The sequence below is a fragment of the Rhea americana genome, unplaced genomic scaffold (assembly GCF_003343005.1).
Source record: "Rhea americana isolate MKP2758 unplaced genomic scaffold, rheAme1 scaffold_49, whole genome shotgun sequence".
Taxonomy (NCBI): domain Eukaryota; kingdom Metazoa; phylum Chordata; class Aves; order Rheiformes; family Rheidae; genus Rhea; species Rhea americana.
This window is the reverse complement of record NW_028186634.1, coordinates 1162048-1174964: the sequence shown is the minus strand read 5'-3', so window position 1 is coordinate 1174964 and position 12917 is coordinate 1162048. Positions and strand designations below refer to the sequence as shown.

General features: G+C 42.6%; 1 protein-coding gene and 1 pseudogene across 1 annotated transcript in view; one reads left to right on the top strand and one right to left on the bottom strand.

Moving 5' to 3' along the window:
* OTOG (otogelin) overlaps positions 1-3732 on the top strand; it is a 108796-nt gene extending 105064 nt beyond the window's left edge. The window contains exons 54-55 of the mRNA XM_085317135.1: positions 2595-2674; positions 3457-3732. Coding sequence (XP_085173261.1) covers positions 2595-2674; positions 3457-3657 — 281 coding nt within the window. The 3' untranslated portion in view covers positions 3658-3732. The remainder of the gene's footprint in view (positions 1-2594; positions 2675-3456) is intronic.
* Positions 3733-11363: 7631 nt separating this feature from the next.
* Positions 11364-12545, bottom strand: LOC146588882 (nuclear receptor subfamily 4 group A member 2 pseudogene; annotated as a pseudogene).
* Positions 12546-12917: the final 372 nt, after the last annotated feature.

The following is a 12917-nucleotide window of genomic DNA, read 5'->3' as shown; positions in this document are numbered from 1 at the left end:
ACAGACATTTTAATTTGAATTCTATTCTAAAATATGTTGGAATCTGTTTAACTATAAAATGTTTCATATTGATACGGAATCCTCTGTAACATGTAGTATGTTCAATATGTGATATTTTTACCAGGTTCTGCAGTGTCAGTGTTCCTCCCATTCCCAGTTAGCCCAGTCACTCCTACAGCCTATGTTCACTGTAACACAGGTACATTTTCCTGGAAATCAGTAGGATCGACCCAAACAGCATCATTGTTGATTTGCAACAGTGTACTCCCTGCTAGGAGCACCMGGCCTCACCTTACCCAATCATGCCAAAAGCTGCAGTGTCTCTTAACTACTCATTGCTGGGAATGGCTCCCATTTTGGTTTTTCGTTTTGTTTTTCATTTTGCAGTGTGTGGGCAGTGCATTGTTGTTAGCCAACAATGTACTGTTGGTAGTAAGCACTCGCATAGTCTTTAGCTTGCATGTGTAAGATGGCTGTGTTTAAACTGTTAGCTAATTCTAAGCTAATTCTATTGTGTTCACGGTGCTGTAGAAAGTAGAGACTAATGGCTTCGGCCCGTTAAAGCTTGTTATATAAATAACGCTTTTTGCAGATGATGTGTCATACAGTTTTGCTTCAATAGTGTGTAGAAGAAACAGTTCATTTCTTTCTCTGCCATAGTTAGGACAGTATACTGAAAATAGCAAATCTRTGTTTATTCCATGAAAATTAGAGATTATCTTTGTTCTTTTATAGATAAGTCATAACATGATATGAGTGCAATCGTTTGTGGCATTTATTTTGTAAAAAAACCTCTCCTTTTTTGTATAAGAGAAATGATACTGAGTGTCATTTTTTACATCACTGAGTGATAAATCCTTCATTAAATTACACTCATGACTCTGGGATTACTATATGGAAGTCTGTATTACTCCTTCATATTGACATCACTTTAAATGACAAGAGTATTATGAATCAACTTGAACGCCACGGGATGTTTTTTGATTGTACAGAATATGAAAAAGAATCTCATTACAACATGGCTCCTGTGAAATGCTCATGTATTTATAAGGCTGTTCATGGCACAGTGTAACTGTTTCTAAGGTTCATTAAAAGCCTCTGGATATTGAAGTACATGCGTGCAAATACATTATACTTTTATTTTTTTGTGATATATGGTATATTTTCATGGTAGCCCAGATGAAGTCAGTCCCAGCTGCACTGAATTCCCTATCCCACATACCATATAAAATTTAGTAAAAGAAGAAAAGACAGTGAACAAGACTGRTACTATGAGAAACGTGGAACATGGTGAGTTGTTTGTTTTCCAGAACAGTTTAATTATTTCTTTGTTTCTCAATTTACTCTTTAACTGAGAAAATATAATTCRATGATATTCAACAAGTAGCTAGCTATTTCTGATTGTAGATTTTTGTTTGCTTCTAAGATGATTCATTGCTGTTCTTTTCATATTCTGGAGACCTCTGCTATGTGTAGAGTCAGTAGCTGATTTTTTTTTTGGGGGGAGGGAGGAAGGGGAAGAAAAAGCTGCTCTTCTCTTTGAGAAGCAGCATTGCCTGGCTTGGCGGTGATTACAGCTGGGAACTGAACATTGGGTGTCAAGACATATTAAACCTCTGCCACGATTCAGTATTAGATTTTGGTGAAACCAATGAGTATTCCATTACCCTTGTTTTTCTGGAGCTAACAGTATTCAGCTTTCATAGACATCTTTGGATTTTCTTGTCTGAAAGAAAATGCAGTTTTGTAAGTGGGGAGTCATGTGGGACTGTATCATGCCGTTTAAAATCTGCCATGAAAATGTGGGAACTATTATAAAGGAACGGACTTTGATTTTTCTTATAGATCTTGATCTGTTCAGCGTAAAGAAGATCATCGTAAGAAGATACTGCGCTTTCTGATCTCTGACAACCGAACTTCAGACTGAACTTTGTCTCTTTTTTGTTAAATGTGCAGGATTCTCTCATTTAATTAARTTTAACCTCTTTTAATTTCATTTTATGATTTCTTTTTAACTTTTTTATTTCATCCATATACTTGTACATATTTTTATGAGTAGAAATATGGAAATAATGTTAATGAAAATGTAAATTAAAATTTAATCTGTTCATTGGTGTTTTCTTCTTTATTAAAATGTACAAATGTTCTGAGTCCTCATGTTGTTAAGTGTTCATTTTAGATTTTGTTTAATCCAGTGAAATGCAATTGTTACTATTAATGTTTGTTACAGTAACATCATAGAAAATGTATTTAATGAYTTATTTGACAAGCCTTCTTACAAGAATCATTGATTATTTTTAGATAATTTTCTGAAGGACAGAATGAACTTCTAAAACAGTTCTGAATTAAGAACAAGCTTGTTAGAATTGTTACTGGAGATACAAGAGGAGACAGATACTTTAATCCATGAAATAGATCATCTTAGAAGCAATGATTTAAATGCAGTGTATAGTTCATATCATTTTGTCAAACGAGTTTTATGTATATTGTGATGTATTCCGTATTTTGTATCTTTTTGATTCTGTAAAACATTCAGGAGCATTTCTGTCTCTGGAATTTGAGCTGTTTTTTTTCAATCAGTGTCCATTTTGCAGGCAAGGAAGATGGAAAATTCTGTAAAAAGGTGGCTGTTAGGATGACTATCCGCAAAAATGACTGCAGAAGTAACACTCCGGTAAGTAAACAGCAATTGGGGTTGGTTTAGGGTAAATCTAATGGCTCACTTTGACCTCAAATGCAGTTATATGCAAGTTAATTTTCATGTAACTGACACTTGCAAAATATGCACTACAGTTGAAACTATTGACGAGTGTGTTTAGTTTTCCATTTGTCTAAGGAGTGTATTTGAATGCCAAGTTAATGAAAAAAAGGAGTCTTGGATCTTGAAGTTTATCTGTAGGCAAAAGCACGAACATGTTATGATATCTGTCGGAAGACAAGGAATAATCTTTGTGTCTACTGAAGTGCTAATGTGAAACAGATGGATTTGCTGTAGGAAGACACCAAGAATGTGTTCCTGGGCAGTAAGGCAGTGTGAGCAGCAGCAAAGGTGCAGACTGAAGTCTCATATGAGATGTAGATCACTGAAATTAGTACTGTAGACAGCTGAGGTCATAACATTCAGTGCTCTGGTCAAGTAATGTTGCTATGAATACTTTAAAATTCAAATTTGAAATTAGTTTATGTCTGCTAGTGGCCAAAGCCTGTTGTTATTGAAATGAACAGGAAAGTCACCATTAATCTCAGTAAGATAAAAATCGAAACCTATCTGGGCAACATACTTGAGAGTTTATCATTCAGACACAGTGGGATTTGTGAAGGGGCTAGGATAAATACGCAGCACTTTAGCATTGCGTTGCAGTTGGATTTGCATGCCTAATTTCTTTGGACATTCTTGAGAATTGCTAACTTTATAGCTGATTAAATTTGCTGATTATTCTTCATGTTTGTTACCAGGTGAACATTGTTTCATGTGATGGAAAGTGTCCGTCTGCAAGCATTTATAACTACAACATCAACACATATGCAAGATTCTGCAAATGCTGCAGGGAGCTTGGGCTACAGAGACGAACTGTGCAATTATATTGCACGAGCAATTCAACCTGGGTCACCTATTCAATTCAAGAACCAACAGACTGTTCTTGCCAGTGGTCTTAAAAAGTGTAAAAGGAAAAAGCCCAGCAAGCCCAGTTATTCCCAGCATAAGATATTTTGAATAGTTTATCCCTAGAAAAAACAATACGTAATCCACTGAATTTTATCAGTTCATGTTAAATGATGAAGAAACAGCTGTATTTTTTAGACTTTTCTAAATTTCTAAAGAATTGCTTTGCATCATTTGTTTTGTGAGTTGTCTTCACATTCATTTCACAGGGATTATTTTAAGAGTTCTTGTGATATGTGCCAATTTAAAAGATGGAATGATTACTTTAGAGTCACTTCAAGAAGAAAAATACCTTCTCTTTTATTCTGGAACGTTGACCCAGGTTGACTGTGTCAGGCACCCATCCCTGTTTTGAGCACAGGCTCATCTGGCAGCAGTCTGGTATTTTGAATGTGTTGCAATACTGTAAATACATTCAGTGCCTATTAAGAAAAATTTTGGGGGGAATATGAGGAGAATTTTCAGTTTAAATCATATTCATTTTGCAAAGTAGAGCATCTATGCGAAATTAAATTACAGATATTTTTATCGGGGAAACATTGGCATTGCTGGTAACTGTATGTAATTTTCCCTGGTAATAATTTMAATTTTTCTAGTGTATTTTACATTGTAGTGAAAAGCATTATGGCCAATATGTAATCTRCTTAGATGAATTAGTAGTAGTGGTAAATTTATCTTTCTTGCAAACAGTATGACATAAACTGAAAATATACAGCTTTAACAAATGAAAACCATTTTACATTCCTTTATATAGAAATACCTTAAATGAAAACATTCATCATATAAAATGCGCCATATTTAAACTGTTTCCTTCGGAGAATGAACTTTGTTTAACACTAATTTTAAACATGTGATATGTCGTTAGAAAAATAGAAAATCAGGATTATGTGTCTATCTGAAAGAGAAGCAGATACGCTGAAAACATTTGTCACCAGTAGAGTAGAACATAGCTTCCTATGTTAAGAGTGTTGACATCAATGACATCAACATTGTACAATTGTAAGGTTTGGCATTTTAAAAGCAGTTTTGCTTGTGAACTTGACAAGCCAACATTCTGTTTTAATGAAACTTARTATTTTTTCTCCTCTGAACTAACCTTGCTGTCCTCTTCTTTCCCAACTTATGCCACCGTGATGCAGCAGAATTTCAGTTGGTTTAATTTTGTAGATCAAAACTGTAGATAGCACATACCCTATACACTTTAGATCCTAAAATATAAAAAATAGATCACAGAATAACTTGTTAAAAAGCTGCTTCTCAGCAGTTAATCCAAAGAAAAATGTGTTGTTAAAGTCATATAAACACTTTTGGTATTAATTTTATATACTGTACATTTCATTCTTACAATATCTAATAAACAACAGGAAGTCTTATTTTGTTACAACTAAATTTGCTATCAGTGTTAAAACAGCTTGCTATCAAGTGATTCAGCACATAGCATTTACTAATTTCTTTTCCAGCCGTGCATATTGTTAATTTGGGGGTTTTCTGATATCACTAGTACTAGTGATCTAATATTACATGAAAGAAGGCTTGCAAATGTGTTTTTTAAAAATAATCTCATAAGAATGGTTTCACTTTCACATTTCACTTTCATCCTCAAAAATGCAAAATTCAACTATGTCATTTTATTCAAAGTAAAAATCGGAAATCCTTTTCTTGACAAAGTATAACAGCCTATTTCTGACACTGAGCTAAAAAAAAATCGCTTCCTCACCATTTCCTATTCACAGCTTTTCCCTAAACTGTCAGTCAGGATTGTTTGCAATGAGTGTTTTGAATAAGTGTAAAATTTTTGTTATAGTGTAGTTGTTGCGTAATGATTTTTACCTTGCAGTACTTAGAGCTGGGTAAGTTATTTGAGATCTCACTATAATATGTGCTGCCTCTGTCCATTCAGGAGGAGATATTGYTTGTTCAAAGGGAGATAAGAAAGCGTTTGGGAGGAGTGCGTCCTTCCCCAAACCAGGAACTGAGCAGCAGGAAAAGCAAGTACTATTTGCAAGACACTGAGCTGAGCTAAATCTTGAACCCAGCTGCTTAAAAATCAGGCTTTTGCTGTTTTAAAAGGTGAGCTTCTACCTCCCGTAATAACCATCTGGCAGATGCCTGGAGGGTAGAAGGTAACAAAAAGAGCTTTTCCTTTTGTTCTCAAGCAACAAGGTACTAGATGCGAAGTGCCAACCACCAAAATGAAGAAAAGAATTAGAACGGGAATTCAGACAGTCTCTATTTTTTCTTGAATGAGGCGGTATTTCCTCCTGTCACGACTAAAGTAACTGGCAAAATTTTCATTGCTTACAGCAGCATGAGGCAGTGGTTTTGGAAACCGTTTGAGATCCAAAATTTCAGTGGTTGCTTGAAAAGCAGGTTAACATTGGTCTGTCAAGGCCGTGAGAGTAGCAAGCAGAGTGTGCTGTATCCGTTAGCCCTACCCAAACACTGCCGCTTCTTCCACTTCAGAAGTAAAACAATAAACATTGTGTTAAGACCCTACTTCTGATTTTGTAAACATTAGGCTTMTGCTGAGAAAAACTAGAGGAAAGATCCCTCCTGCTTATGGCAGGCAACGGAAGCTGCTTTTACCCCTTCATCAGTGCTAAATCCCTTCGCAGATGCTCAGSCTGTCTGCCTTTGGGCAGTTCAAAGCAATCCCAGCCCTTGCAGTGCGTTTATCTTAACTCTGTGTTTGTACAAAGCAACTCAGCTGGGAGGAAAATCTGGCAGTATTTATACATTCAGGTCTTTGTATCTCACCAGCTTTGGATTTCATCTGACCCTTTCATACAGGAGGCCCTTGGACTTGTAACAAAACCTGAGTCCAAAACCAACTTTTTTCTTTTTTTGTGCTAAGAAACTTTTGCTTGGTTATGTAGGTGAAATTGGGAAGGTATAGAGCACTAAAAACGCACCCTTTGGAATTCAGATGCAAGTGTGCGCGTCTTACCATCACAATGTTACGCGTGGCTTTATTACTCTAAATACATATACATGCTTTGAGCTAATGAAATAATTCAAGCCTTTATATAATGACAAAAGTTAAATTTTGTATTCAGCACATGAAATGAGTCCCTGGAAGAAAGCTTGCTTTCTTGAAGTACTGCAAGAAGGACAGTCTGTGATTACTTCTGTTTATTGCAGCAGTGCACCAAGCACAAAACCATAACTCCAGAGAGAAAATTTCTTGCAATGTTTTGCAAAAAACCCATGTTTCCTAGGAATCTAAAAGAAAAAAAAAATGTTTTTGTGGGGTGAGGGACTGGAAGTGGTGCATGCTCAAGGCAGGTACCTGGGAAAGAGGAAGGATGAGGAGCCTGGTACAAGCGGTGAGTGGGTTTTTCTTGAACTAATCTCTGTTTTTGAAGTGAGACCTTTTGATGAGGGGTTGGTGGGTAAGCTAGGGGAGAGAACGAGTCTGACCTCAGAGCTCTGGCAGAGGTCTTTGCTTCAGCCCTATATCAGTTAGGCTTTGAGAAAGATTTGAAAAGGTAATTTTTTACTCTATAAAAGCTGACTTTGAGTAGTGAAAGCAACAGACAAGCAAATAAAAATGCTGCTGGTGTTGCAGGCTTTGTGCCTTTATAACCCTGCTGTATTTTACTGGCTGGCTGCTGTGACTGATCAGGTGCTTTAAATGTGCTAAGAGATTTAGTTGTCAGCAGGGGAACATTCGTGCWTCCTTTCTGTAAATTGAAAACTATGAAAAAACAGTAATGGGAAAACTCAGAATTGCCAGCTCTGGACATCTCATTGCCTTTCATTGGCTTTAAGGATATCTGCAGAAATAGGCAGCTTGCTCCCAGCTTCTAGAGTCACACTCATCCAGATTTAGCTCAGAAAATGCTTCCTCAAAATAAAAGGATGCATATACGAGAAGCGGGCAGGAGGTTTTTTTTTTCTTTTCTCCCTGGTCTCTAATGTCACAATAAAGTACAAGGTTTTTTTGTTTTTCTTGTTTGTTTGTTTGTTTTGTTTTGTTTTGTTTTTTATAAGAAAAGATTCTGCAGGAGTGAAATCCAACCCTTCTTGAACCTGCTGAGGCTTATGCTATTTTCTTTGCAATCTCAAAATATTTCTCCAGCACTGCAAACCAAAGGCCATATTCTTGTACAGGCCTTTGTAGATGTGGAGCTTTTCTGCAAAGGTGATTCCTGCTTGTAGCTATAGAAACATGCTAGGCATGTTTTGTCTTAAAATTAGAATCCCTGCTATCTTTTCAATGCTTTCTTTCCATCTTGGAATAACATATTTCCATACTCAAGCCAATATTGCTTGTTCGTTACAGTACTGATTGCTCATCTCTACCCCCTTTAAGAAACACCTTACTTGGATTACTTCAAGCAAGGCTACCCAACTGTGATTCACAGGCAACGTAAGTGGCTTGACAGCTGGAACCTTGCGCGTGATGGATAATTGGCCATTAAGGACAACCTTTAAAAAGAAATACAATAATATCATTTGTGCCATCTAAACTTTTGCCATCGGAGTTAGTAGTATGTGGTCTGGTCTCAGAGTAACAGCCTCATTCAATAACACTTTCCCTAATTGGCAACCGTGCTGCCTGGCGATTTGCTGAGATGATTCATCTAAAACATTGGCATCTGTTGGTCTACAGTTTAATGTGAATTATTAGTCACAAGTAGAACAAGTTGCTGCTCCTCAGCCGGCCTCCAAGGCATGCAGCCCGTGAAGTCAGACGCATAATAGCCAAAAAATTCCTTCCTCGCTCTTGTCTCGGCCCCCACCAGCAGCCTCCCCTCCTGTGCAAGCGGCTGGCCAGGAGTAATTAAAGTGAGGTAACAGCTGCTATACAGATGGTGATTTGGGGGGAAAAATCCCCTCCCAGTGTGATGAAGATATCCAACATTTTTACGGACAGTACCTGCCAGACCGTCAACCCCTCAGCTCTGCTTTCTGTGTTATTGATATACTTATTTTTGAAGCTCTGATCACGTCATTGACTTTAGCTGTTTAAAAGCTAGATAGAAATCTGAATTAACTCAGTTGTCCAGGCTCCCTCCACCACGACAGGGAGAGAGGCGCTGCCAGGGAGCAACTCATCCCAGGCTAGCATGGGGGTCCCAGGCGGATGTGACAGACCACCCTCTGGGGGCACCAGCTCCCCCTCGCACCGTGGAGGGCGCCTGGACAGCAAGATCAGGTCTGGCACCTCGTTGGGGGTTGTTAAAATTAGGTGGACTGAAATTTGCCCCTCGCAGTCAAGGATGGCTCAGCAGTCAGCCACTCTGGTTGGAGGTGTTGCCTGTTTTATCTAACCTCCTCCTCCTCTCGAGTGCTGATGGGGATGCTTGAGTTGCACATGGCTCAACAGGACAAAATTTGCCTTGGGTAGTTTTTCCTGTATGTCTTGAAGCATGCTCATCTTCTGTAATAGCTATACCTAAGCTCCCCCTGTATCTCTAGAGCTGAAGAAAGATGTCGCCATTGGCCAAATCCCCAAAATGGGAAAATGCCGCTGGCTGTGGTCATTGCCTGCCCAGCTAGATTTGAGAAGATGTGGTGTGTTTATCACCACAGCAAAGCGTTGTGCTAGTGTGAAGAGATCTCTAAGATGAGTGAATTTTGAAGTATTTCTGTTTCACAGACCTTTAGTTATATAGGTATTGGCTTGAATCTTGAAAAGCGATCAGCGATGTTGCATTCCCAGCTTTTGGATTTCCAGGATCTTTAAARTCCTGTGGATTCATCAGGAAGTTATGAAACCCACCTTCAAAATACGGAGGTCTTTAGTATATCTGCAGCTGAGCTCCAGCTAGTGCCGGAGCTTTGCAGTACACAAGAATCTACCGACTTTTTAATACAGTTACCCCAGAGGAAACTGCAACCTGTTACACACCTGTAATGAGGACTGCTTCACTGTTTGGTTTTTCTCAAGGATGATGTTGGTTCAGAAACTAAATATATGAGATTTGTCCAATATATGTGTTACATATTTAGACGATGGGAAGGTGGCGATTTGTATTTATAAAAAAAAGCCTAGGTAGGCACTTGAATAAAATTTCCCTAATAATGCAGATGTCCAACCTAAAGCATGAAGCCTCTGTCAGAGGCAGACTCACTGGAGTAATGCTTGATGTCAAGAGCACGATCTCTCGCTCTTAATCCCCAACTGTATTTGCTGAACCACGTTGAGCCGCGTGTTGACTTTTTATTTTGCTAAGTAGGGAGAAAAAGCAGAGGAGGGCACCAAGGTGCCTAAGAGGCCTGGTCTCTGAGGGGGCTACGCGCGGGCCGAGGCCCTTCGGGAGCTGAATTTCCCCGCTGCTTCCCCGCGGTGCAACCGGACACCGCCTCCGTGCTCTGCTCTTCCATTTGGCAGCGCGGGCCCGTTTTTAGCTCTTCAGCTGGCATTTTTGGCATTCCTTCAYGGGGAAGATCTTCTCCCTCCTCTCTCCCAAAGCAGAGCACGAGGCGCAGCGCTTCGCCTGGCGTTCGTGGGGCCCCGACCCCAGCCCGTTGCTCTGGAGGACGCTGCGAGAAGGGCAGGGTTTACTTTGTTTTCCAGAACACTGACGCGCGCAAAACCTGCCTTTTCGGGCAAACACATGGCGCTTATCGCGTTGGCCGATCTGCTGGTATAAATCTCCAGCCTGGTACGAACGGTGCCGAGCTTCGTTTCAGGGAGATTTTCTTTCCAGTAGGTAATTTCACAGGCTGATGGTGCGCTGTGAAGCCAAACGTGGCTGGTTTAAAGCTGGCTGGGTTTCAGCGCGCGCCTCGCGGAGGCGGGGGCGAGAGGGAGGCCGCGCTGCAGCGCTCCGAAATCTTCCGTCAGCGCGGGCGTTACAAGAAAAGAAAAGAAAAGAAAAACCACCTTTTCAACATCCATCTGTTATATAAATAAAAATAATGCAGCCCTATATTTTTATGGTATGCTAATCCTGCGTGGCCGTGCTGTAATTATCAAATGATTTCATGCTACCCTGGTGGCGGGCCGTGCCCAGGCCGCGCAACACTTGCGGCGGATCTCTGACTAAATCCCCCTTGCACAGCCTCRTCCAGGAATTTACCATGGCTTTTAAAGCAAAATAGTTCGGTGCTTATGCAGCAATCGCGAACCGGCGCAGCACRTTTCCAGAAGGCGGCAAAGTTTTCGGGATGCCCCGCTTCACGCGCGGCCTCCCCGCGTCCCCAGGCGCGTTGGTAAGGCGGCGGCGGTGGCCACCGACGGGCAGCCCCCGCCGCTGGCTCGATTCCCCGCYGCGTTTTTTCCCCTTTGACTTCAGGCTTCCGTATTTTTCAGGTTGGGAAGCAGATGCAGAATTAGGGCAAAATCTGGTCTAAAYATACACACGCACACCCACGAGTCACTGCAGCAAAAATACGATACCGACTGGCAATAAGTAGCATGCCRTGGTCAGGGATGTGTTCAGTTTGTACCTCCTGAATATCCCGTTAAAACACCTTTCAGTTTAGGTACGCGTATGCTTAAAAAAGAGGTAAGATCCGGCAATATTACTGTATAATATGTGTAATAGCACAGTTTGGTATTCAAAGGACTGGTCGCTAATCAGATTTTCAGTTCCCTGACCTTATTACGTCTCTGCTGTTTTTAGAGATGTTAAAAATATTTTCCAAGTGGTCAAATCTCACGTTCAAAATTCTAATGTATTTTACATAACATAAGCGGTTTTTAGCACCAGAAAAATTCCATTTTCCTCAGTCCAGTTTCAGGTTCCTAACCTGATTTTCTGGGCTTAATCCTCTTCCTGTTGAAATCAATAAGTACATTGTAATATAATGATTCACGTTCAAGGTTCAACCATAGAAAATCAAGGCGACATGCTGATTTTACTGCCATTGTTGAAAGGCGATCTGGTAAAACGCGTAAAAGCGCGACAAACTCCTTAACTCTCCCAGCCCGGTTCCTTCTGCCTCGGCCCGAGCGCCGCGCCGGGGGCAGCCGCTGCCCCGCCGCCCCCGCCGCCGCCGCGCTCACCTTGAAGAAGCCCTTGCAGCCCTCGCAGGTGCGGACGCCGTAGTGCTGGCAGGCGGCGTTGTCCCCGCAGACGGCGCAGAGCCCCTCGTTGGACGGGGACCCCCGCGAGGGCGGCGAGGGCACCTGGCTGTCGAGCAGCTGCGGAGCGTGGCCGAGCTGCAGCCCGGGGAAGGCCATGGAGGGCTGCTTGCGGATGGGGTTGGGCACGGCGAAAGCCTGCCCGTCCACGGCGTGGTGGGCGCCGGCCGGCTCGGGGTTCATGGGCACGTGCAGGGGCCCGTCGAAGCGCATCTGGCAGCTGGAGACGGGCGTGCCGGGGGGCGACTGCTTGAAGGAGAAGAGCGAGAGGCGCGACACGGGCGTTTTCCGCTGCTCGATCATGTGCGTGGTGGCCACGTAGTTGGGGTGGAAGTTGTGCAGGGAGCCGGGGTCGTCCCACATGGGGCCGTGCTGCACCTGGAAGCCGGGCGTGGAGGGGGTCGGGGGCGACGAGGGCTTGTAGTACACGGAGCCTGAGTGGGACATCATCTCCTCGGACTGGGGGGGGAGGTGGCTGTGCTGCTGGTAGCTGTGCATCTGAATGTCTTCCACCTTAATGGAGGACTGCTGTCCAGACAGGGGCATTTGGTACAAGCAAGGTGGCTTCACGTCGTAGCTTGTGTTGTAGTTGTCCATAAAGGTACTGAAGCTGGGGAGAGAAGTGGTGGCAGTGATTTCAGTGTTGGTGAGGTCCATGCTAAACTTGACAAACTCTGGAGTTAAGAAATCGGAGCTGTATTCTCCTGAAGAGTGGTAACTGTAGCTCTGGGAGGCCGGGCTGGCTCCTTGAGGCGAGGACCCATACTGAGCCTGAACACAGGGCATGGCTGGAAACGAAACAGCGTAAGATAGACGCGGCCCGGGCCACTGCGCGCCGCCCGCCGCCTCCGNCTCGCGGGAAGCCCGCGCGCTGGACGCGGCTCCGCAGCCCTCGCGCGCCCCGGGCGCTCGGCGAGCGCCGCCTGCGGAAGTTGTCGTCGCCCGACAAGTCCCGCGCGTGGGCTGATCCCTGCCGATTCCTGCTCAGACGTAGCCGTTACGGGATGAAATGCATCCTCTGCTTTGTTTGCTAGCGGTGGAAGGAAGCCTGTTTGAAGGAGCCCGTGTGGCCGCTTTGCTGTCTGAACCGGAGCAAATTGACTTATTTTTAGACTGGTCTTGATGTGGCTGCGTGGGGCAGCTAGTCCGCGTTAGGAATTCCTCTTGCGTAGCTTTCCCGGCGATCTTTAACCCGCGACTCCTAAACGCGTAATG